This window comes from Bos indicus, chromosome 11, assembly GCF_029378745.1.
Source record: "Bos indicus isolate NIAB-ARS_2022 breed Sahiwal x Tharparkar chromosome 11, NIAB-ARS_B.indTharparkar_mat_pri_1.0, whole genome shotgun sequence".
NCBI lineage: Eukaryota > Metazoa > Chordata > Mammalia > Artiodactyla > Bovidae > Bos > Bos indicus.
The window spans coordinates 24,564,113-24,591,370 of record NC_091770.1 but is presented as its reverse complement, the minus strand read 5'-3'; the positions used below and the strand labels follow the sequence as shown (position 1 = coordinate 24,591,370).

General features: G+C 36.7%; 1 protein-coding gene across 7 annotated transcripts in view; it reads right to left on the bottom strand.

The window, feature by feature from the left end:
- EML4 (EMAP like 4) overlaps positions 1–27,258 on the bottom strand; it is a 154,720-nt gene that overhangs the window by 78,174 nt on the left and 49,288 nt on the right. For 5 of the 7 annotated variants that reach the window (XM_019970058.2, XM_070798554.1, XM_070798555.1 and 2 more), the window contains exon 2: positions 12,840–13,022. In XM_019970058.2, coding sequence (XP_019825617.1) covers positions 12,840–13,022 — 183 coding nt within the window. Of the gene's footprint in view, positions 1–12,839; positions 13,023–22,661; positions 25,231–27,258 lie in introns of those variants that run through there. The other 2 variants (XM_019970056.2, XM_019970060.2) reach the window with 2 other exon arrangements.

The following is a 27,258-nucleotide window of genomic DNA, read 5'->3' as shown; positions in this document are numbered from 1 at the left end:
ATGTGCACCAAACAAAAAACAATTAAAAACCAGGACTCTGTGATACATCTTATTCATGGTGAAAGACATTAACAGCCATTCACTATACAAACCAGAAAATAAGACATCAGTTTCGATTCCTCCACATCCTTACTGCCAACGTTCAATGGCAATGAACAGGTGACTAAGAGCTCTGTGGCATCTATCATTCTTAAAAAAAAAAAAATTTTCCCTCCAGTTCTGTTCAGAGAAAATTGGCATGCAATAAGTTATACATAAAGTGTGTAGCCTGTCAGGCTCCTCTGTCCATGGGATCTTCTAGGCAAGAATACTGGAGTGGATTGCCATTTCCTTCTACAGGGCATCTTTCCAACCCAGGAATCAAACCCAGATCTCCTGCATTGCAGGCAGATTCTTTACTAACTGAGCTACGAGGGAAGCCCACATAAAGGGTACAATTTATTAATACTAAGTTTTTCATACCTATGTCCCTGTGAAACAATCATAACAATCAGGATAATGAATGTGGCCATCATTCTCTAAAGTGTCCTTCTGTCCCTCTGTGACTCATTGCTCTCTCCCTCACTCTTGTCCACAGGCAACCACTGATCTACTTCCTATCACCATAGTCTGCATTTTCTAGAATTTTATATAAATGGAATAATACAGTGTATATCTCTTTTGCCTGCCTTTTAAAATTCAGCATTATTATTTTGAGGTTCATCTGAGTTGGTAAGTGTATCAGCAGATTAGTCTTTTCTATAGTTCAATACTATCCCATCATACGGATATCACAAGGTTTTAATTCACTTATTCATTTACTTGTTGGCATTTGGATTGTTTCCAGTTTTCTATATTACAAATAAAGCTACAATGAACAAAACTGTACAAGTCTTTGAGTGGACACATGCTTTCATTTCTCAAAGGTAGATACATTTATTTTCAAGACAGTCTTTGGAAGAAGAGACTTAAAAACTCTCAGATCAGATCAGATCAGTCGCTCAGTCGTGTCCAACTCTTTGCGACCCATGAATCACAGCACGCCAGGCCTCCCTGTCCATCACCAACTCCTGGAGTTCACTCAGACTCACGTCCATCGAGTCAGTGATGCCATCCAACCATCTCATCCTCTGTCGTCCCCTTCTCCTCTTGCCCCTAATCCCTCCCAGCATCAGAGTCTTTTCCAATGAGTCAACTCTTCGCATGAGGTGGCCAAAGTACTGGAATTTCAGCTTCAGCATCAGTCCTTCCAAAGAAATCCCAGGGCTGATCTCCTTCAGAATGGACCGGCTGGATCTCCTTGCAGTCCAAGGGACTCTCAAGAGTCCTCTACAAAACCACAGTTCAAAAGCATCAATTCTTCAGTGCTCAGCCTTCTTCACAGTCCAACTCTCACATCCATATATGACCACAGGAAAAACCATAGCCTTGACTAGACAAACCTTTGTTGGCAAAGTAATGTCTCTGCTTTTGAATATGCTATCTAGGTTGGTCATAACTTTCCTTCCAAGGAGTAAGCATCTTTTAATTTCATGGCTGCAGTCACCATCTGCAGTGATTTTGGAGCCCAGAAAAATGAAGTCTGACACTGTTTCCACTGTTTCCCCATCTATTTCCCATGAAGTGATGGGACCAGATGCCATGATCTTCGTTTCCTGAATGTTGAGCTTTAAGCCAACTTTTTCACTCTCCACTTTCACTTTCATCAAGAGGCTTTTTAGTTCCTCTTCACTTTCTGCCATAAGGGTGGTGTCATCTGCATATCTGAGGTTATTGATATTTCTCCCGGCAATCTTGATTCCAGCTTGTGTTTCTTCCAGTCCAGCGTTTCTCATGATGTACTCTGCATAGAAGTTAAATAAACACGGTGACAATATACAGCCTTGACGTACTCCTTTTCCTATTTGGAACCAGTCTGTTGTTCCATGTCCAGTTCTAACTGTTGCTTCCTGACCTGCATACAAATTTCTCAAGAGGCAGGTCAGGTGGTCTGGTATTCCCATCTCTTTCAGAATTTCCCACAGTTGATTGTGATCCACACAGTCAAAGGCTTTGGCATAGTCAATAAAGCAGAAACAGATGTGTTTCTGGAACTCTTTTGCTTTTTCGATGATCCAGCAGATGTTGGCAATTTGATCTCTGGTTCTTCTGCCTTTTCTAAAACCAGCTTGAACATCAGGAAGTTCACGGTTCACATACTGCTGAAGCCTGGCTTGGAGAATTTTGAGCATTACTTTACTAGCGTGTGACATGAGTGCAATTGTGTGGTAGTTTGAGCATTCTTTGGCATTGCCTTTCTTTGGGATTGGAATGAAAACTGACCTTTTCCAGTCCTGTGGCCACTGCTGAGTTTTCCACATTTGCTGGCATATTGAGTGCAGCACTTTCACAGCATCATCTTCCAGGATGGAATTCTATCACCTCCACTAGCTTTGTTCATAGTGATGCTTTCTAAGGCCCACTTGACTTCACATTCCAGGATGTCTGGCTCTAGGTCAGTGATCACACCATCGTGATTATCTGGGTCGTGAAGATCTTTTTTGTACCGTTCTTCTGTGTATTCTTGCCATCTCTTCTTAATATCTTCTGCTTCCGTTAGGTCCATACCATTTCTGTCCTTTATCGAGCCCATCTTTGCATGAAATGTTCCTTTGGTATCTCTGATTTTCTTGAAGAGATCCCTAGTCTTTCCCATTCTGTTGTTTTCCTCTATTTCTTTGCATTGATCGCTGAAGAAGGCTTTCTTATCTCTTCTTGCTATTCTTTGGAACCCTGCATTCAGATGTTTATATCTTTCCTTTTCTCCTTTGCTTTTCACTTCTCTTCTTTTCACAGCTATGTGTAAGGCCTCCCCAGACAGCCATTTTGCTTTTTTGCATTTCTTTTCCATGGGGATGGTCTTGATCCCTGTCTCCTGTACAATGTCACGAACCTCATTCCATATTTCATCAGGTACTCTATCAGATCTAGGCCCTTAAATCTATTTCTCACTTCCACTGTATAATCATAAAGGATTTGATTTAGGTTATACCTGAATGGTCTAGTGGTTTTCCCTACTTTCTTCAATTTAAGTCTGAATTTGGCAATAAGGAGTTCATGGTCTGAGCCAAAGTCTAAAAACATTAAAAACTCTAATGAAGTTCAAATAACTGAGTTTTCTATTATTTGCACTCACTGTGTCCTATTTAAGATATCTTTGCCAAACGAAAAGACATCTTTGCCAAACCAAGGACACTAAGATTTGCTCCTACTCTGTATTTTTTTAATGGAAGTTTTAATGGCTTTAGTCCTCACACTGAGGTCTATGATCCATTTTTACTTAAACCATTTATAACAACCTGTAACTCTAGCTGGAACTCTTACTTGTTGTATGATTCTTATCTGTATCACCATGCTTAGCATTCTGCTTGAATCCTAGAGAACACTTACTATCTAAGCGACTAAATGAATGCATTCTTCACCAGTACTGCCTCAAACTTCTCTTCTGGATTATGATTAGTTTATCTCTATTCTCCCTTCTGGCACTGTTATGACCTTGTTCTTAAAACATCCTGTACACTGTGTCAGAAATCTTTCTAAAACATGCTATGTGTCTTTGAATTGAACATGCCATCAACTGTAATATATACCATTATCATGAACAGCACCAGAAAGAAGTGTTGCTTATAAGAACTGTAAGACACAATCAACAGTAAGATACACTGCAATTCCAGAGATGTTAAAACGCAAGAAACACAGCCATCTTAGAATTAATGGATTAGTGTAAATCTACCTGTCGTTACTTAATTTAAAATCCTTTAACGGCTCTCCAGTGTCCTCAGGATAAAAACTAAATTCCTTAGCAAGGCATAAGAAAATCTTTCACTATGGGCTCTCTTCACCAGTTGAAGCTCATTTTTGACACTCCCAACTTTCACACCTCATACTTCTGTTTATTTTAAACTTTCAAACTAAGTACTTTTTACTCCTCTGCACTTTGCTCCTGGATGGTCCTTCTCTCTGTAATACACTAGTCACCTCTGCTTGCCTACATTAACATATATTCATTATCCATTTACCCATTAAATATTTACTCAAGGACTATTATTATCCTAGCTTTGTGTTTACAAGAGAATATAAGGGAGCCACGAGCATCAGGGAATTAAAATCTTGCAAGAAAATCACACTAGCACTGAAAACATAAAGTAAGTACAGCAACAAAATGAAATGAACAGAGTATCATACAAGTACAGAGAAAAGACACACAATTCTGTAAGGATGATTAGAGACAAAGAGCCCAAGAAGGGCTTCCTAGAAAAAATGCAGAACAGCCTTAAAGAATAAGTAAGAGGTAGCCAGGTAAATGGAGAAGGCAATGGCACCCCACTCCAGTACTCTTGCCTGGAAAATCCCATGGATGGAGGAGCCTGGTAGGCTGCAGTCCATGGGGTCGCTGAGGGTCTGACACGACTGAGCGACTTCACTTTCACTTTTCACTTTCATGCATTGGAGAAGGAAATGGCAACCCACTCCAGTGTTCTTGCCTGGAGAATCCCAGGGACGGGGGAGCCTGGTGGGCTGCCGTCTCTGGGGTCGCACAGAGTTGGACACGACTGAAGCAACGCAGCAGCAGCAGCATAAATGGAAAGGAAAAGGAAGTTGTAAGAAATATTTAGGTCTTAAAAGATAATGATTTCAGCTTGGGGACATTTTACATTTATGAATTCTGAGGGACATAGAAGCAGAACAATCTAGTAATTCTTAACTGCTCAAGTCTAGAATATAGATTAACAATTTGGGAACTGGTACCAGTAGGTGGATGTTAGGCTCATAAAGGAAGATGAATGCTGATGTCACCTTCTGCAAGGAATCTTCGACTCCAGTTTCAGTTAGGTGCTCCCAGTTCAGTCAGCTCAGTCGTGTCCGACTCTTTGCCACCCCATGCATCGCAGCACACCAGGCCTCCCTGTCCATCATCAACTCCTGGAGTTCACTCAGACTCACGTCCATCGAGTCAGTGATGCCATCCAGCCATCTCATCCTCTGTCGTCCCCTTCTCCTCCTGCCCCCAATCCCTCCCAGCATCAGGGTCTTTTCCAGTGAGTCAACTCTTCACATGAGGTAGCCAAAGGAGTTTCAGCCTCAGCATCAGGGGCTCCCAACAATACCCTAAATTTACCTTTTTAATATCAATTATTGTATAGTTTTCATAATTATTGACTTAGCTATCTTCTCACTTTACCTAAGGCCCCGTGGAAGCGAAGTCAGTGCCTTTTTTATTTCTTCAGTCTCCAGCACCTAAAATAGTGATTGGTGCATTGAAAAGATGAAGGAAAGAGATACAATACAGTAAATGGTATAGAAGAGTATTAATATTAATTATCAAGCACTTGCTAAATATTGTTATCCTAAGTGTTTTATAATTATTATGTCCTTTAATCTTCACTATAATCCTAAAAAGGATATACTATTATCATTCAAGTTTTGTTGATGAAATAACCGAGGCCTAGAGACATTATTAACTTGCTCAAGATTATATTAGAGAATGAAATCAAGATATGAGTCCAGGGAGAAGTAATGGTTAGGTAATAAGTGGAAAGAAGTAACTCTATTTTATGGAGAGTGACATTTTCAGCTATGTCAGGATAACAGATAGGAATTCACCAGACGGGAGTAGGGGAAAAGAAAATTCTAAGCAGAGAATAGTACTAAATCATCAAGGTCCCCAGACACTTACATTAAGTAGCAAGAAGAGACCAAAAGATTTTTGTGGTCACTGTCCATCCTACAGTTTAATTCCAAGTAACTCTTAATGCCAGGAATCCTCAGTATTTGGATAAAAGAGTGAATGATCTCCCATAGTAGAAGCAATGAGTTATGTAAAGCAGAGGCAAAAAACAAAAAGAACTGTGAGTGGAGGCTTGTTTTTTGCCTGAGAAGTCTAAAATGTATTCTTTAAAATTTAGAATATTAGGAACCTAACTGGAAGAAAGGAGTATAAAAATGATTTCAGTTACACAAATGTATGACTAAAATGCATCATCAGCTACACACACACACACGTATGTTTAAAAAAAAAATATATATATATATATATACACACACACACCACCCCCTTCCCCCAAGGCTTGGACATTATAAAGTCTGAGCCACAAGCCTCTCAAAGATTAGCCTGCAAGACTGGAAGACTGGAAGCAACAGTGACCTCTAGTAACCAAAGGTACAAAAGTAGTCCTATTTCTGAGCAGAAATCCAGTTCAAATAAGAGAAATTAGGCTAAAAGCCTGTAAACCAAGAAGGTACTAATTCAGTTTTAATTACAATTTCAGTTTTAACCATCATAAGGCCAGGGTTGAAGGACAATGAATAAATTTTATACTTTATTTTACTTTATTGTGACATAAGGATGCTAATCATCATTGTTTATATTTCTTGATACAAACCTAAGCAGATGATCTGTCTGAGGTTTTAGCCTACCAGTTCCTAAATACTAATGAATTTCACTGAACGCTACACTCACACAGTAAACTTATAACTAGGGACTGCTGTAAGTGTTGCAAATCTGAAATGCATCTTGCTACCCTCATCTGTAACATCCTCTTATTCTTGCATCTATCCCAATCCCTCCATCCAAAGACTAACTTATAAAATAACTTCCTACTCTATAGCTTTCTTCTTCCTGCATTTATTTTAACAAGCATTTATTGAGTCACCCCAAGCCTAGTTATGTAAGAAACTGTCCCTGCCTCCAAATAGTTTATAATCTCGCAGGAGCAACAAGTATATATATACACCAACAGAACCACATAATAAAATTTTAAACAACTCCAAAAAGAGACCAAAACAGATCATTTTCAGGAATTCATTTGAGGCCCTAAAGGATGAGAAAATTTTTGATGAGGAGAAGGGTAAAGACGGTCTATGATGAAACTTTTAGTTCACGCTCACCTCTTCCACTCTCTTCACATTTTCAAGCTCCCTGCCACCTTTTTCAACTGGTTAATTAAACTTTGCTTCATTCTTTAAAAAGATTGAGGACTACATGTACTTTAACAAATTTTATCTCTTCCATTTGGAATTTTATCTGTACTTTTCTCCTTTTCTCTTGTCTCACAGGAAGGTGTACTTTAGTCTTAACTCTTGGCCATTAATTTTTTAAAGGGTGTTCTGAGTAGAAATGACCAAAGAGTATTTGACTCTCATGGAGAAATGGAGTTCTGTAAATGGTAATTGCTGCCTTGTCTGAGGCAATATCCACTCATTTATTTTCACATACAAAGAGCAGCTTAGAAGTCTTTGATGTGTTGTCAAAATAAGATACTCTCCCATCCCCTACCACAATTTTGAATCATTTTAGCTCAAGGGCCCCACCAAGGAAATTCACTCCTCCTAACCTGATTAAAGGAATTTACTTATTAACAACATTATCAGCAAACTCGTAACCATCTCTGTCTTCTCCCAAATGTTATTTACAGTAAAAGCCAAATGATACAGATCTGTGCCTGTATACTATCCTAGATTCTGCATAATTAGGAATGCTTTTTTTAGAAAACTGACATCCTCTAAATTTCAATTTTGCCTCTGCGTTCTCTCATTTCTCAAGCAGCAGTCATAATGCTTGATTTTTCTGATTTACCAGCAGTTTCCTGGTTTAAAATGACGGTTTCCCACCTTTAGATAATTTGACTCATGAGCTTCTATACCATTGTGTACTAACAGCTTGTCTTCACATATTGCCACTGGGCTATATTCTCAAATTACATTCATTTGGTCACCCCAAGAGGTCTTAATGGGTTTCCCAGGCACCAGCTGTGACATAATTTGTCTTCCTGGCAGTTAAAACTGCCAGAGTGTTCCCTGGGCCTTCCCTTTTGCTCCAAAGTACAGGTAATTTTTTTTTTTTTTTGGCAAGGATTCAGTTGCAACTGGTGTATATATTATGAACATATGTCGTCAAAAGGAAAGAATTCTCCAACAGAAGAGAAGGTATATGAGAAATTTAAATGACTGGCCACTTTAAAAACTATTGGGAAAACTTTCTACCTCAGTTAAGTGTCTGACATAATATGTTAAAGAAAAAATGAGGTTTAGCTTTTAATACTGCTGGCATAGTGGAGAGGACAAACTAAAAGAACAGGACTAAAAAGACTAAAATGACCAGTTAGGTGTGTTTCTGATTCTGGCATTAACTGAATGGCAATACTACTATGAAGTGGCAGACAATGTCATTAAACCATTAGCATACACATTTAGTTTTAGCCATACCTGCAGCCAAGTCATGTTTCCATATCACCACCATCTAGCAAAAGCATGTAATAGTTGTCTTCAATAATAAGGAAGTTGACCTATACTTCTGATCATAACTTCATAAAATCTTATTACCTACTTATCTCTTGCAGTTTACTCTTACCTCTAAAGAAAAGTCCTCTAGAAGTTCTAAATATCTTAAGAAGATGGTAATGATTACTGCCCTGCAGTAATTTGTGTGAAAGTGAATACTACAAATCCTCATTTTGCAAGGGACTAAAAAATTTCATGTGTAAAGCTGTACTATAGTATCAGGAATGATTTCACTATTTTTTTTAAATTGAGGTATAATTCACATATAACATTAATTTCAAATCATTTACTTTTAAATTGAAAGAAAAAATACGAAATCCCTGCAAAATAATTTCACTGCTTTTTCAAAATTTTTTCTAAAACTTTTTTGCATTTGTTAGAAAACACTTTAAGTGTTTATTCCAAATATTTATAGCATTAATATATTAATTGTTTTATGTCAAAACTGATAGTTGATCTTTTTAAGGTTATATACAAATGACAACAGCAAAATTCACTTAACATTTGTCAATTACTTTCTATACTATAATACATATAAATTTCAAGATAAAGTTGCTCAGAATTGCAAATAAAATTAACAAAACTTTATGTATTTCTCTTGATGTTTTAGTATCAATATTAGAAAACAAATGGTCAGGCAAATTTTTTCACTAATGGGAAACAGTAATAAATTCTTAATTATGCTCATTTCTTAATTAGTATTTCCCCAAATTATTATATAATCAATCCTCCCCCATCAATCTATTTTATAGCCAGCAATTCAAAGTCTGTGTCTAAGGTAACAAAGTAACTTAAAGAATATTCACTAGTGGACCCCATTTCAAAAAGTGAACCATATCAGCATATTATAAGAATGGCAGTCAAAGTAAACTTAAGACATAGAATTAATGGAAAGGAACTTATTATCTAACTAATAGTTATTAATAAGAATTAATAATCAGTACTATGTGGAAGGAAAAGTTCCAATGTAGAAACTGCAGATGGTTCCAGAACTGGATAAATCTCCACTGAAGAGCCTGTAACAAAGCTGATCCTAAACTCACTTTAGATATAAAGAAATAATGAAGGACAGTTAAAAAAAGACAGTTTACAAAAATATATTCCTGGGGATAGGGACTACAGCTATTGTATTTGTATTTCATGAAACTGAAATAAGTAGATGCTAAATAACTTATGTATCATATAAAGTATCATCTACACGCCAAATTAAAAAAAGAACAGTCTTTAAATTTCTCTATAAATTTTTCTTTACTAAAATACCTTAGTAAATCAATAATGGGAGAAAACACTTTTAATTTTTCCTCAAAACAAGATTAAAATCTATTATTGTTTTAGCATAATAAAATTTTTTAAAGATTGTAGGCTAATACAAACTATATAAAATAAGTTTTTAAAAATGCTGTGGGTAATGACCAAATACTATGTCACTTTCTCTTACAGGATTTAATACAGAGCCAGAAGCTGAGGATACACATATCCAGTATAGCAGAGAAACTTGTTCTTCTCTCATTATGCACAGTTTTACCTTTCCTGTAAATTAATATTCCAGAATCCTCTTACAAAAATCAATTTATAACCAAATAAATTTTTTCCCCTGGCATGATCTTGACAGTCCTCAAACTTGGTTCTCAAAAAATAAAAAACCCACTTCTAACAACCAGAGTGGCTTCAATCAAGTCTTTTGTCAAACATGGGCCCCTTATCCCACACCACTGACATATTTATCTAATGGTGGTTAGTAAGACAAATGTATTAATGGCATGCTATCTAACTCTCTACTATTAACACCAAGCCCCGGAGTGCTGGAGGGTGGGACGTGTAAGAATGTAAATCAGAAAACCAGGCAGAATGAATGCCTCTCCCCTGAAGTTTCACACCAGGGTCCCTGAGCACTTCCTTCTGTAGCCTTCCATTCTCTACTCTCTAACCATTCCTAACATTTACTCCCTTTTTTCAGTCCATCACCCAGAAGCTGTCTTAGTTTCTTAAAGGACTTCACGAGAAGGAAATGGCAACCCACTCCAATATTCTTGCCTGGAAAACCCCATGGACAGAGGAGCCTGGTGGGTTCCAGTCCAGAGCTGAGCGACTATCTCCTGAGGAGAAAGTAATAAGGGATGAAACTTCCAGCACTGACAACTGTGAACATACATCAATCTCCACTGAATTTTATCTCTTCCCAGTTTATCTCAGCAGTAGTCTCTACTCCATCTAACACTAACAGCTCTTCATCTGCCTTTAACATCCCTTCTCAAACTCCCAGGAAACCTGCCACAATTACCACTACCCCTCCCCCACCAATATCATCTTCCTCTCTGCTGCCTTTCTGGTCTCAACATATTTTTCTGCTCAAGTCTATAACATCTTAAAAAATTAAAATTAAAACTGGCCTTTGATTTAGCATCCTTCTAGTAAGTACCATCTTCCCTTCTCAGGCAAATTTTTTTGAAAACAGTAGCTGGCTATAGCTGCAGCTCTTGATTCCACAATTCTCTTCAATTCTTGTTTCTCAAACAGTGCAATTAGATTTGTAATACTATCACTCTATTAAAATTTCTTTTGGAGAGGTTTTCTAACATTCTCAGAAATATCAAATCCAATGGTCACCTCTCAGTCCTTGCTTTACTTGACCTCTTTGTAGCAGCTGGCAACATGAATCACTCTTTCTTTGCTATGCTGAAAATACTGGAGCTCCCCAAAAAAATACCCTGAGCTACTTTCTTTTTTACATCCTCTTTCTATGACTTCAACATAGAAATGTTCATCCATAAGCTGAACATTCCCAAATTTTTATTGCTAGCCAAGACTAGCATGAACACTATCAATATGTATCTATCTATATACCATGTGTCGGAGAATGCAATGGCACCCCACTCCAGTACTTTTGCCTAGAAAATCCCGTGGACAGAGGAACCTGGTGGGCTGCAGTCCATGGGGTCGCTAGAGTCGGACAGGACTGAGCGATTTCACTTTCACTTTCATGCATTGGAGAAGGAAATGGCAACCCACTCCAGTGTTCTTGCCTGGAGAATCCCAGGGACAGGGGAGCCTCGTGGGCTGCCGTCTATGGGGTCGCACAGAGTCGGACACGACTGAAGCACCTTAGCAGCAGCATACACCATGTGTACCTCAAATTCAACATTCAGAAACTGAATTCATAATCTTCCTTCCAAATCTGCTCCTCACATTCTAGTTAACTATCTAATCACTTACTAAAGATCTAGGAGTTATGTAAGACTCTCTGTTTAATCATCTGCATTGACATATTACAGTAGAGATAAGGTGATGAATCTTCTTTTTCTGTTGCCAAATGGGGATAATTATGCCTATGTCTGTTAGGGGAAGCACACTGACTGAAAATGCCCACCCTGGCCAGGCACACCATTTGCATGAGTTGTTTTACCACAGGTGGTCTTGGTAAGAAACACGGAACTAATAAGCCACCACCAACGGGGAGAGTTCAGGAAAGGTTAAAAAGTGACACCGCACGTCCAACTACCTCCCAGAATCCTTCTCTGCGGCATCCATCTTGGCTGAACAAGGCATGCACCACCAGGAAGGACTCAGAGTCAAATGACTGGCTAAAGACAACCCGGAACTAATCCCATCACCATAAAACCCAAGACTGTGAGCCATGTGGTAGAGCAGTTCTTCTGGGTTCCCTTACACTACTGTTCTCGGCTAGAGTGCCCTTTCCCAATAAAATCTCTTGCTTTGTCAGCATGTGGCTCTCCTCAGACAATTCATTTCTCAATGTTAGAAAAGAGCCCACTTTCGGGCCCTGGAAGGGCTCCCCCTTCTTGCAACATGTCCATCTACTCTACCAAGAAGTCAGTGAGACATATGAAATGATGTGTTTGATTGTTCGATTATGTGAAATAATTTAAAATTCCTTCTGGGTGGCTGGAAGAAGAGAAAGGGCACACGACATCTGCTCCAAACTCAGAGCAACAAGGTCCTGATAACTGTTTATTTCAACCTCTGAAAATTCCCAAAGTCTGGAAGTTGAAGTTTCCATTGAACTGGGGTTGGCAATAAATTTCAGAGTTTAAATTAAATTCTTCAAGACTTTGCTGACTAATGACCACAGAAGGCTTAGCATGAAGCCAAATCAACTATAATGGTGTAAATCATTTCTGTAATGATAAGAGGGTTCATTTTAATAGGATGAGTGTCTATCTGCTATATTCAGCATACAATGTGAAGTCTACGGGAAACAGATGATTCTGTTTGTGCTCTAAGTAAATTTGTTATGCAATTGAAAGACACTAAATTCACACAAACACTATGATACAAAAGCCAGTAAGTACTATTAGTGGCATTACACAAAAATTCCCAATTTAAAATATACTTTCAGAATTTCTTGGGAATAAAGAAAAAGGAAATGGAAAAAAAACTCTAGTCATATGTAACCCCAAAGAGAAACTATAGTTTTATATTCCCAATCTTAATGTCATTGATAAAATACATTTAATACATTATTTCAAAGAAAATGGTGTGAAAAGCAAAATTCTCCCTACTTTACAACACACTTAAATTACCTTTACTTGGGACTGATTTTTTCACCGAGGCTACATGATCTTCAGAGATGGCAAGACGCCTCAAAACATCAGCCAAAGCTGCCTTTAGCACTGTGATTTCATCTTCTTGCTGTTGAACTCGTAACTCAAGGGCTGAGAGGCGATCCTGAACATCAGAAGTACTTGCAGCGGAAATACTATCATCTATAAAAATAAGAAAATACAGAATATTTGTTAAAGTAAACTGCTTATGAAACAATTTAATGACATATAAGAAAATGTATACCAGATAATTCTTATAAAAGATGAGAAAAACTGAAAATCATTTTTACACAGATTAACTTCTGTAAAGATTTTCATAGCTACTTGAACTAATTTAAATCAAAAAAGCTAACATAGCTGACGTGTAATTAAAACTATGAAAATTTTCTCATGGTCAAGTTTTTTGTTTATCATACCATCGACCTTAATAACTTTTCCACCAAAATGTTCCCTAAATATACCACTTTGTAGACATCTGGAAACTTGCATAACTGCAAACTATTCAAAGCATCCTTCTTACTTATTATATCATTATCATAATTATCTATGAAAATAAGGAGTTCAAATCACTTCAGTTTTGCTTTTTGTATCAAACTGGGAACCTCTCACCTTCAGCATCAATGACCAGAAAGCATTCTTTACTTCTGTCTTTATTATTATACTCCCAACCTCCTCCCCCAAGCACTGCTACATAATTAGTAACATACTTTTTGCTGCTCTTTCCAATGCCTCAAAGTCTCTTAAAAAAAAAAAAAAAAAAAAGGTATAGTTTCTATAAAGCACATAGCTAATATCTCCCTTAGGTATGTAACAACAACAACAAAAATAATGTTCAGGTGTAATACAACAATTACAAACTACTTCCAGAGCTGTGTACCTTTAGAGTACACTACTTGTTGGTTCAATCTGAATCCAAATGTATAAAAGATCAATTGCTAATGGCTAATTCACTATAACCAGAAAAATTCATGGAAGAAATGAGGTTCTCACAGCTGACCGGTTTGACCTGGGTGATATATACTGGGTGGGCCACTCTCTAGTTGCAGCACATGCTAAGTCACAGTGTGCCATTTTTCTCATACTGAGATAATGTGCCAGACATCTTAGGCAGACAATTTAACTCAAAGTCTGAGTTAAAAACAGCAACAACGGGGGCTTCCCTGGTGGCTCAGTGACAAAGAATCCACCTACCAGTGTAGGAGACACTGGTTCAAGTCCTGATCCAGGAAGACCCCACATGCCGTGGAGGAACTAAGCCTTTGTGCCACAACTACTGAGCCTGTGGTCTACAGCCCATGAGCCACAACTACTGAAGTCCGTGTGCCCTACAGCCTGTGCTCTGCAACAAGAGAAGCCACCACAATGAGAAGCCTGCACACAACCAGAGAACAGCCCTCACTCGCCACAACTAGAGAAAAGTCCTTGCAGCAACAAAGACCCAGCCCAGCCATATATTAACTAAAAAAACAGCAACAACAACAAAACCGTCAGCATTTAAAAACCAAAGTTATCACCATTTATTACAGAGTAGCAAACGCACTCATTTAAGATCGTATGTGCCTACAGACATCTCAGGCATACATATGTACTCTCTTCTGTCTTTAGAGGTATTTCAATGACAATCTTTGAGAAGTACTGCAATGAAAGGAAAAGTTGGGTTTTATCTTCAATTTAGACTTTGAATTCTAGTTCCATAATTAATAAGTTGTGTAATCTTAGGCAAGTTATTTTATCTCTTTGAGTCTCAGTTTGTCTTTAAATGATTGTTTTGCGGAAGGTATCCAGGACGTGTCTGACATTCAATAAATGTTTAACATACAACAGCAAAGTGCAAAAGGTAAAATTTGAGAGCTTTAGGCCCATGTATTACATAAAAGGCAGATCTGTCAAACTGTGAGAGGCTTAAGGAAAGAAAAATTCAGCTTCTCATTTTAGAAATGTTTATATTTGAAGTCTTTTTCATTTCCAGAGTGGTCTAGATGAATTCTAGGCTTCCCAGGTGCTCAGTGGTAAAGACCCCGCCTGCTAATACAAGAGACATGGGTTTGATCTCCGGGTCAGGAGGATTCCCCTGGAGTAGGAAATGGCAATCTACTCCAGTATTCTTGCCTGGAAAATTCCATGGACAGAGGAGTCTGGCGGGGTACAGTCCATGGGGTTGCAAAGAGTCAGACATGACTGAGCATGCACGCTACACACTAGCTGTATTCTAACTGATCCATCCTCTATGTGTCACACCAGGGTTAGTGTTATATTAACATTCGGCTGTCTAGAACACTTTCCTATTTTCCTTCTTCTGGCAGGAGAAAAACAGCTTTTTTGCAGAACTCTACTGGTTTTGAGGTTCCATTAGGGCTGTGGATCTATGATGCCTCATTTTCTCCTCTAACACCCTGCACTACTACTAAGGTAATGTATATGAAGTGGCTTTTTTTGATGGTTAAAATATGTCTATTGGTAATTTCATAAGGTTCAAATACTACCATAGAAATGGTTATGGCTATGGGTTAGGCCAAAAGGAGTCCTCCCAAATTTGAAAGAGAGAGAGAGCGGAGAGAGGGAGGGAGGGGGGGAGGTATAGCCCATCGTTCTTGGTTTGTCAACTGTAAGGACATACAGATCTAGGGCTGTCTATGATAAAGAGTCTTGTCTGCCCTAAGTTCCAGTTCTAGTCTCTGAAGCCTGGACCATCAATTCTGAGAGTTACTCTAATATTTCTTTCAGCTACCTATCTAACCTGACAAAGTCTCTTTCAACAAGCCACCACCTATAAGCCAAAAGTCCTAATTAAGTCAGAAATGATACAGATACGCCTTTCTAAACTTTTCTCAAATTACAGAAGATGGGTTATGTATCAAAGTTATAATCACAGGTAAAATATTTATGTGCTTTTTATAAACACATAATCTTCTTAATTCTTTTGGGAAGGCAGCAAAGCCTAGTGGAACGATTACCAGACTATAATGCCAAAGGTATAGTCTTGGGTTTTAGTACCGACATGGTAACTAGGTTTTACTTTTGGTAAATTACTTAACTTTTATAGATTTTGATTAAAAAAAAAAATGACTAAGGTTTTTATTTTGTGAAACTTGGACAGTCACATGAACGGTGGTTCAGCTTGTAAAAATCCTACCACGACCTGCTAGATACTGTGATAAGACACAGGACAATTTTTCAAAGGGCATTACAAGCATAATGTTAACTATTAACAACGTCCTGGATTTATACAGGACCTTTCATATTTATTACCTCCTCTCCCTCCTCGATCTATCTGTATTTTATACTTGAGGAAACAGCTTGAGAAATAGCTTGCCCAAGGTCACCAAACTAGTCTTGATATATGAGATTCAAACAGAGGACTTGACTCACAGTTTTAAGTGCACTTTACTTTCATGTTGCATTTTAATAATCACAGGAGAATCGAATAAATACGTTCTTTCACAAAGCCAAACAGGGTTTAAACTATGAAGTGATATAAACAGATTTCTGTTCTAAAAAGGTTATTCTGGCTGCCGTGAGAGAACGGACTGGAAAAGGATAAGGGTAAACATATGGAGACCAAGCATGAGGCTAATGCAGTAACCCGTGTGAAAGGTGAAGGTGGTCTAGGCTAGGGGTAAGGTGTTCATGCATCTCGATTTGCCCAGGACAAACATGTCTGCTATCTCAGTAAAAATATTATCATAACACTCCTTCTTTCTCTCTAAAGTTTCCCAGTTTGAATGATCAATTACAGGGTCACTCAAGACAAGGCAGCAGCAGCAACAGAGATACAAAGCTGCATAGAATTGATCTCTGTGGTTCCTTATAGTCCTCAAATCCTGTAACATCTTCCTAATATTTTGCCCTTTTTCACCTTTTTAAGAGCAATAAAAGCTGTGGTTGAACTGTGCATAAATTCTGGTGTTACAATGCCTGAATAAATTTGTTTATGACTTACCAGCTCTGACTGGCTTCTTCATGCAATTTTTTCATGATAGTACTTATTCCTAGTTTGAGATTATTAAATGAAATAATGTACAGCACTGCCGTACACCAAGGGTTCAATAAGTTTCTATTCTGTATGGGCATGTTCTTTACTACACTGTTTTTATTATTGCTACAAAGCTGGAATGATCTAAAATCCCTGGATGGGGTTAATAAGCTATTATAATATATTCACATCATAGAAAGCCATGCAATTAAAAATAGTAAAACAGGTGGACTTCTCTAGTAGCGCAGTGGATAAGAATCCATCTGCCAATGCAGGGGACACGGGTTCGATCCCTGATCCAGGAAGATTCCACATGCCACAGAGCAACGAAGCCCGTGTGCCGCAACTGCTGAGCCCACACGCTGCAATTACTGAAGATCACGCACCTAGAGCCTGTGCTCCGCAACAAGAGAAGCCCCTGCAATGAGAAGCCTGTGCACTGCAACGAGGAGAAGCCCCTGCTTGCTGCAACCAGAGAAAGCCCGCACACAGCAACGAAGACAGTGCATCCAAAAATAAATAAAATGATTTTTCAAATAAATAAATAAATAACATAAAAATAATAAGACAGGATATAAACTAGAAATTTGAAAGCCCCACAAGACAACTCAAGTGGAGTAAACAAATCGGGGAATAACATGTACTGAATAATTTATTGACACACACACACATGCACCAAAACATACTTCTAAAAAGTAAACAAAAAACTTCATATCTACATATGTATATAATGCACAACAGGAAAAATCTAGACACATACACATCAAACTGGTAATTGGGTTACTTCCGACTAGGAGAATGAGGTAAGGACAGGATAAAGGGAAATTTTTGCTTTTTAGTATTTCTACATTATTTGAATTTCACAGTAACAATGTTATTTAAACTTATATTTAAGCTAAAATATGCTGCTTCTGAAGTTTGATTTTTTAAAGCAAGTTTCCTCTAGGCACAGTATTCCAATTTATAAAGAAACATATTAGAGCATAAGGCAATGAACTTAAATTTGCGCTCACTGATTACAAAAGCTAGAAATGAGACTATCTTAAAGATCAACCATCCCTCTTGCCATTTTATAGATAAGTAACGGACACAACTGAGTGACTGAGCACGCTCGTGCACGTGTGCGCACACACACACAAAGACTATGAAATTAGGAGAGTTACTCCTAGGCACACGGCAAACTGGGGTTAGAGCTTCTTCCTCAGATGACTCCAAAAAACCCATCACTCTTCCTCTTTACATTTTCAAAAGTTTGTTCTTATTTTTTCTTTCAATCTCTAATGTACCACATGCGAATTCACAATGAAATTTTAAAGAATACATCTGTTCAGTAAACAGAATATATCCATTTCCAGAGGCATATTCCACTCACCCTTCTTAATCCAAGTACACTAATTCCTTTTCCTTCAGTAGTCTCCCATTTCTTTGCTCCTTTCGAAGTATTAATAGTTTCTAGCCTTGACGGTTAAAATATGAACTACAAATAAATTCCCAAGGGTTCATAAACTCATTAAGGAAAGAAAGAAAAGAGAAAGAAGGTCCATAAGCCTCTTTTCCATCAGTCTAATGTATTTATTGGCATAAGTTAGTCTTTTTTATTAGAAGTGCGAGGTAAATGTTAATATCCAATATTTCAGTTTTAAAACTACAATGGTTAACTGCTTATTATGCTTTTACTACAGTGAATCATAGTTAACCTGTCTTCTGAATTGTCAAGAAATACGTGTTATCTTTGCCAAGACAAATATATGGTATTCTATTCTAAGTATCTAAAAGTTGGCAAGCCAGCCTCATACCAGAACCAGGCATGCCTATACATTCTAGCATCTTTTGAATGTTAATGATTTTATGTAAATCTTTCTAAAATGGTACACTCAACTTTCCTGTTTTCCTAATAAGGGCATATACTTATAATGTAGCCATTTCTAGATGACTCAGTTTTCACTTAAAATATTACTTTGTGCTGCAAGCACTGTGATAAAATGATGCCCTAGAAGCTATTATGTTTCTAATTAAATAATTTAAAGTACTACATTTTCAAACTTGTAATCTTTCTTCATACCTTTTCTGCTTCTTTCTTTGCACTTAGTGTTACCTATAATGTATATATAAGCACATACATTATATATATATGATGCTTACAACTGTAACATAGAGGAAGAAAATGGACACAGCTTCAGACCTAATGTTTGTATCACTGGAGTCCCACAGGAAAAGGAGAAAAAGATTCTAGATTAAAAAAAAAAAAAAAACACGTGAAGAAATAATGGCAGAACTTCCCAAGTTAAATGAAAATTCACAAATTCATTAAAATTCAGTATATTGAAGTCCCTCTCCTCGCCACACATGAAAATCAAATCCAAGCAGGTTAAAGAATTAAAGGCACAAATCATAAAAACCTTTAGAAAAATAATAGAGAATATCTTCATATCCTGCAAGTAGAAAGGAGCTTCCTAAAGAAGACAGAGTAAGCGCTATCCATTAAAGTACATACTGAAACTACATTAGCTTTCAAAATGCATGTTCACTAAAAGACACAATAAAGAGAAAAAGCTATTTGCAAATGAGGAAAAGATAGTTCTAACATTTATAAGTGATAAAGGATTAGGATCCTGAAGAAAGAATTCCTACAAATTGATAAGACAAATAATCCTATAGAAAAACTGTTTGCAAAACCCTTGACTAAATACCTCATGGTAAAGGAAACATAAATGGCCAATGGATGCATGAAATGAGGCTCAAGGACCTCATTTATAATCTTGAAAAGGAAAACTAAAACCATGTGAATTACTATTTTATGCTCACCAAACGGGCAAAAAATTTAAAGCATGACAATATGAAATATATCAAGTATTCCCTAGGATAAAGAGCAATATGAATTCTCATATATTACCGGTAGGCAGTGAACTGTTTCAAGACTTTGAGCTAAAAAACAAACAACAACAACAAAATACAACTTTGGCCTCATCCGGTAAAATTGAAGATGCACACATCCCATGACCCAGCAATCAGACTCCTGGTGTATAGACCCTGACCTACAGCAGGGTTGGCAATCTTCTTCTGTGAGGGCCAGATACTATAAATATTCTAGGCTTTCAGACCACATAATCTCTATAATAACTACTCAAACCTACCTTTGTAACACAAAAACAGCCATAAATACGTAAATGATTGGGTGTGGCTATGTTTCAATAAAACTTTTCTTTTCTTTCTTTTTTTAACTAAAACAGGTGGCCTGCCAGGCCAATCTCTGCTTGTGCATACGCACACCAATAGAAATGTTCAATAATGTCCACAACAGAAACAAACTGGAAACAATCATTAGCTGTAAAATGTATAAACAAACTGTGATACAACATCCAACAGAATACTAGTAAGTGGTAAAAATAAACTATGGCTACATGAAATATCATGTATAAATCTTAGGAAGTTCAAAAAATACAAAAGTGATATATTGTTTAGAATAAACCCATAAAGCAAGGGAATGATATATACAAAATTTATGACAATAGTTACTTCTGATAGTGTAGAGCAGGGGATAGTAAGGAAGGTATCCACAGATAATAGGATATCTGTGTCATAAAGACAATTAAAACATATTGTGTTATACTTTTTTGAGGTGGAGGTTAGTGACTTTTCTGAGAGAGGAAGGGGAATGCGAATAACTAGACTACATAATTAATTTACTCATTTTGTTTTAGAACAATGAAACCAGTTTTTCAAATTAAATCCCCAAACAGATAAAAATGGAGTTTCACTTCCAAAACCCTGAAGTTTTGTGTCATAAAAGCAACTAAACCTGTGGGTTTAATGATTGTTTTGAGGCCTAATGGAATGACCTAAGATTAGTTGTTACCTATGAATTTTGGGGGGGGAAAAAGTCTGTTTCAAAAAGGCATATGATATGAGATACAATACCATCCAAAGAACAAATACTAAAAAAAAAAAAAAAATTAAAAACCATTTCTGATCTCGACCCTTCCTACAACACTTAGGTTAAGACACGGATCAGACCTTAATGAGCAGAATGGTAGTGATGAAGATCAGAAGAGCTAATATGGTGAAAAACCACGAGAAATCATATTCCACCATGCACTGTTTAAAGTTTAAAAAAAAAATAGTCAAGGCACTAGCCTAAATCACTACTAATGGTGAACTGATTAAATAAACGTCTGTACTAGGGTACCTCATGGAGCTCTTAAAAAGGATGTTATATATTTAAAACCACAAACTAGAAAGTTTAGTAGGTATAACAACATACTATAAAAGAGGGGAAAAATTGCAGGCAACATTTATAGTGTAGTTATATCCATATAGAACTGTATACCCACAAGCATACATACACATACAGTTGTATAGAGGCTGGAGGTATGTGTCTGGCAAGTGGGATTCTGCTTCCTTATATTCTTATTTTATATGAATTTTCTGTGAAATATTCTTCATGAACACAACATACAACTATTTTCTCAGTAAAGAAAAGCAAAGCTAATTTAGGCTGTGATGTAAACCTAATTAGTAATGCACCCAAATTTTAAATACAAATTTGGTTAATGTGTAGATTTTTATGCACAGTAAATAAAAACATTTTTGTAGAAGTCTGTCCCATGATGTTTAAAAGAAATATTCTCAGGTTAATGAAAGACACAAAAATCAATATAATACATCCAAAGGAAAACTGGATGCCTTTAAATTTCATTTCTTCAAAAAACAAAATCACAACTGATTTGTCACATTAATAAATTCCCATCAGAAGGCATTTAGCAAAATAAATGGTTTTTTGTTCTAAAATGGAAATGGTTGTCTTCAAATATTGTCTTTTAAAGACAATATTTAAGTATTTTATCAAAAAGTTATGCACTATTAATTCTACACCAGCCACAATTTACTTTGGAAATAAACCATAAGAAAATACACTAATAAAAACAGAGCTCATATGAACATATATTTATGTAGGAATTAATGTTTCATATTTATCTTAATATTTTACTGCTAGAAGTCAAATTTTTCCTCTCAAAGAAGTTTTAATTAAACAAGCCACTGTTAAAGTTTGGATATTTTATTTCTTTAGTAAATGACAATATTAATTACCTCCAGTTCAGTTCAGTTGCTCAGTCGTGTCCAGCTAGTAATAATATATGAAAATAAAGAGTATCTGTCTTCAACTGAGTAACACAAATAATACTGACTTATATTTTCTATTTTAAAGAACTCATTTGTTTTTCTTACAAGATATTCTTACTAAAAAATCCCCCAGTAGTATAAATTATAAAAGGAATTGTGTTAAAATAAAAGAAAATATAAAACCATTTTTGCCATTGCACTCTGAGCATGAAGGCTAGTCCCAGGAAAGGACTTTACTTCCTTCTATCACTAGGATTCATTCACAATCAGATAATTCTGCTTTGGATGTGTTTTTGGTTAGACTTCATAGAAGCAAAAGTCAAGCTTAATTACACAATTCTCATTTCCTATTTTTAAGAGACATGCTTTTTTTTTTAAAAAAAAAACTACTTTCCAATAAAAGCTGTTTTTATTTTTTCCCTCACAAACAATGTAATGACCACCTTTTGTGGGGATAGGGAAAACAAAGCCTATTCTGCCCTCACAACAGGAAAATACTTCCTTAAAGGGGGTACAATCTTAGTCATTTATAAAAGTAAGTAACCAAATATTTATGCTATTACTGACACATATATTTAAAGGAAGCTGGGGGGAGGGGGAAGGGGGGAAAGAAGGGGCCTAAATTCATTCCCACATCCTCAGATTTCTTTTGTCACAAGTAGTAAAGTTTGTGACACATGTCTCCCAGAAAAGGAAAGATACGTTACCAGTACAGAAGTTTGAAAGTGTAGAGGAAGCACATACTGAAGCGAGACTAGGCAGGCTGTCTTCCATTCTTGCCACCTACGTTACAAGCAATATAAACCAGTTCTGTCCACGTTTCCTGCTGCCTTCCCAGATAGTTCCAGAGCAAATCCCAGCTCTCTAAATCTCACGACATACTTTACATTCTGAGGAAATCCTCCCGGTCCAGATGGCCTACCACAAAGCACTTCTATGTTGGCACAAATAAAAACTTCTTAAGATAGTTCTTCTCTTGCCCCTTTGCTCTCTTATCTAAAGAAAAGTCTTCTACTTATTTAGAGAGACAAAGAACTGAAGGAGAGCAAACAGCACGCAGGCAAAAGGAGGGTAAAGACACAGAAAACTAAGGCTGCTTTCGGGAGTGGCTAAATTCCAGGCACACGCAGAAACACATGAATTAATGAACCCATGAATATTCACTACAGTTATTTGGTTGTCCTCAGGCACTACTTCTCTGATCATCTTTCAGTTGGTTAAGAGTAATGAATACAAAACTCTGCCTTCTGAAACTGAAACATAAAACATTAGTTTCTATAATTAACAGAACTAAAGCCCTTCAAATGAGTATTTTTCTCTACTAGGAAACAAACAATGTGTGTGCAAAGTGGCAAGCCACATTTCCTTTTGCCTTTGTTTAAAATAAAATGAAATCCACATGAACTGTAAAGAAACTGAAAGAATGGTCACTTCATTAATTTAAAAAGCTTAAGTGTTAAGACTAAGTTGGCTGATTTATTACAAGTATTTCACTAGAGTAAGATAATGAATACGATTAACAACGGGAACAGTCATTTTTCTTAATTCACTAATTTTCCAAATTATTTTAAAATAATACAATTGTATAAGTAACCTATAATAATTTACTTCTGGTCAGACATTCCAATTTTAAACTACATATGCTTACAATAATACAAGTGTCTTTAGTCTCACAAAAGTATGTAAAAGCAGGTGAAAGTTAATGCATACAGTATGTATTTATTCTTTTGATAACTACTTTTAAAGCTAAAGAACAAATTCATGGAGCTAAGTGTCAAAACAAAACTACTGATGGATTATCTCTTCAATTTGTTGCTTTTAAACTTTTATTTATAATTGAGAGAAGCGAATTTAAACCAAGCCAAAGAAAAACAGAAATAACAGGACTACTATCAACACACACACAAAATACTGTAAAACAGATAAAACCTAAACTAAACGGAACATTAAGAGCTATGCTACAGAGATTGAGATAAGGATAAACTAAAAGCAAAGCTGATAATAGAGGAATGAAACAAAATGATCTAGATTAATATTTACAGAAGCCTTTACAGAAGAGCAGGAACCACCACGAGTGTTTCCTCAAGTGAGACTTGGGAAAATACTTCTCTATAGATTAATACCTGGTATAGATTCATCAAGATACAGGAGGAGCTCCTTGGAAGATTAACAGGAATTAAGTGTGCTGGGAGGTGTGCAATGTGTTTGAAACAAAGGACATTTAGGCAGGACCATGTAGAGTGAATAAAAGCAGACCGAAGGGAAACAGAATGATACAAAGGAAATGCAGTGCCAGGCGCAGACTAGGACAGAGTTCAAATTCTTGCTATCGATTGGTAAGAAGCTCTGACGCAGACTGTACTTTACTGTCTCTCTTCAGTCAACAGACAAATATAAGACTGCAGTTTTATAATTTAGGTCTTAACTACTCTTCTTTATAACAAATGTAGCCCTATTAAACGACTGCTCACAGACTCCTAAGATTATAGAACTGTCAAGAAGTTCTGCAACCTAGTGCTCTGTAACCAATTCATAACCAAAAGGCTCCTCATACAGGACAGCACCTGGGGTTCTTTTCACCACCTCCCATTTGCAGACTGCTACTAATCTGTAGATTATATACCTTGGGCATTTCTTTCTTCTCAAATAAAAATCTGACTTCAGACCAGAAAGTATTTGGTTCCTAAATAGTTTAGTTTCTTTGCTTAGGCACCTCTTCCCTCTTTACTATTACAGTCAGTCTTTCTAAAAGGCCTATTCATACCTTCAAGTATCTGAGTACTATGAGGTACAGAAATTATTCAAGATGCTGAGGTGGGGAATTCCCTTTGGCCCAGTGGTTAGGACTCCAAGCTTTCATTGCCAAATGCCCTGTGTCTTGAGTAGCATCTCTTAAAGTCTGTCCTTTAATTTCTAGCAGGTAAAATTTTGCTAGTAAAATTGCTTTTAATTTGGGCTTCCCACATGGCTAAGTGGCAAAGAATTCACCTATAATGCAAGTGATGTGGGTTCGATCCCTGTGTTGGGAAGATAACCCACAGAAGGAAAGGGCAACCCATTCCAGTTCTGCCTGGGAAATCCTATGGACAGAGAAGCTTGGCGGGCTACAGTCCATGTGGTTGCAGAAGAGTCAGACCCAACTTAGCAACTAAACAACAACAACAGAGATACAATTTACACAGCTGTGCAAGTTAGTACTCATTTGTGTCTTAATTTGGGTAGCATTATTTCTTTAAACACAGAACAAATTTTTAGATTTCTATAAAATACTTATTCATTCTACATTTTACTGAGTGACTAATTTGTAAGGCACCATATTAAATCCCAGGAACACAAATTCAAATTCAGCTCTTTCCGCTTTGAAAAGTAAAGACTTTTAAAGGCAAAAATTAAAAACAGATACTATAATAAGAACCCAAATTAAGAAAAAAACATGAAAAAGATAGGAGTTTGCAAACTTCTGTTTGTAGGGAAGAAGGGAAAACAGATCAACCTCCCTGATTAGGGACATACAATTAAAATCATAAGCTTCTATTTCATAGCTATTAAGTAAACAAAAGCTGTAAATTCTGGCAACACCAAATATTGGCATCAGAACTTTTATACACTTTGGAGGGAAAATGTACATTAACAAACTACTTGGGAGAATAAGCTAGCCAGGTTTACTAAATTTGAAGTACGCTTACTCTACAAGCCAGCAATCCCACACTCAAAAATAGGCCAAGGTGTGGAATAGACATTTCTCTGAAGATATATAAATTGCTAATAAGTACATGAAATAATGTGGAGAAATTAAAACCCAGTGCACTGTAAATGGAAATAAAAAATCATGTAACTGCTGTGCAAAACACCCTGGTGATTCCTCAGAAAGTTAAACAGAGAACCAGCAATTCCACTTCTAAGGATATGTACCCAAATGAATTGAAAGCAGGGACTCAAACAGCTAATGTCAGTACTAATATTCATATCAGATTATTCACAATAGCCAAAAGGTGAAGCCACTGAAATGACTAGCCACAGATGAATGGATAAACAAAATGTGGTATATACAAATAATGGAATATTATTCAACATTAAAAAGGAATAAAACTGTGACACAAGCTACAGCATGGCATGTAATTATTATGCTAAGTAAAATAAGTCAGACACAAAAGGACAAATAGCATATGATTGCATTTAAATGAGGTATACAGAGTAGCAAATTCAGAAAGACGGAAAACAGAACAGAGGTTACCAGGGCTGGGAAAAGAGGGGAATGTGGAGTTAGTATTTAATGAGTACAAAGTTCTGTTTAGAATGACAAAAATGTTCTGAAAATGGACAGTGATAATGGTTATTCGACACTGTAAATTTTATACCTAAAAATGGTTAAAATAGTTAACTTTATGTTATGCATATTTTATCATACCAAAAAATATCACAATGTGATATCACTTCACATCTATTAGGACGGCTATAGTCAAAATGACAATTACTGTTGGTGAGAGTGTGGAGAAAACTGAACCCTCATACACTGGGCTGCTGGGAACAAAAATGGTGCAGCCACTTTGGAAAATAGTCTGGTAGTTCCTCAAAAAGTTAAACACAGAGTTACCACATGACCCAGCAATTCCCTCCTGGGTATATACACAAGAGAAATGAAAAGGTATCTCCACACAAAAACTTGCACACAAATGTTCATAGCAGCACTACTCATAACAGCCAAAAAGTAAACATAACCCAAACACCCACTGAATTATAAAGATATTCATTCACATGGTATAACCACGCAATGGAATATTATTCAGCCATGAAAAGAAATGAAGTACCGATATATGCTGTAACACAGATGAATCCTGAAAACATGCTAAGTTAAAAGAAGTCAGTCACATACTGTGTGATTCTATTTACATTAAACGTTCAGAACAGGCAAAGTGGACTAGTGGTTGCCTACAGACTATAGAAGGTGGGGGAAATGGGAGTGACTGCTGAAAAACACAGAATCTTCTCTTAGGGTGATGAAAACGGTCTAGAATTCATTGTAGTGAAGGTTATACAACCTTGGGAGTATACTAAAAACCACTGCATTATATACTTTAAATGTATGGTATATGAATTATAGAGCAAAAAAGCTATTACCCAAACAACAACAAACCATTCAGTAAGCAACAAAAACTTTCATTTCATAATTTAAATTGTAAATTCCCTTTAAAAGTATAAGTAGAGTTTCCATTTTCCCCAACTGACTTGACTAGAGCTTCCTGGGGCATTACTGAGAATGTGAAAAGCACATAGGAATCACCTAAATAAGAGTACAATGGGGCG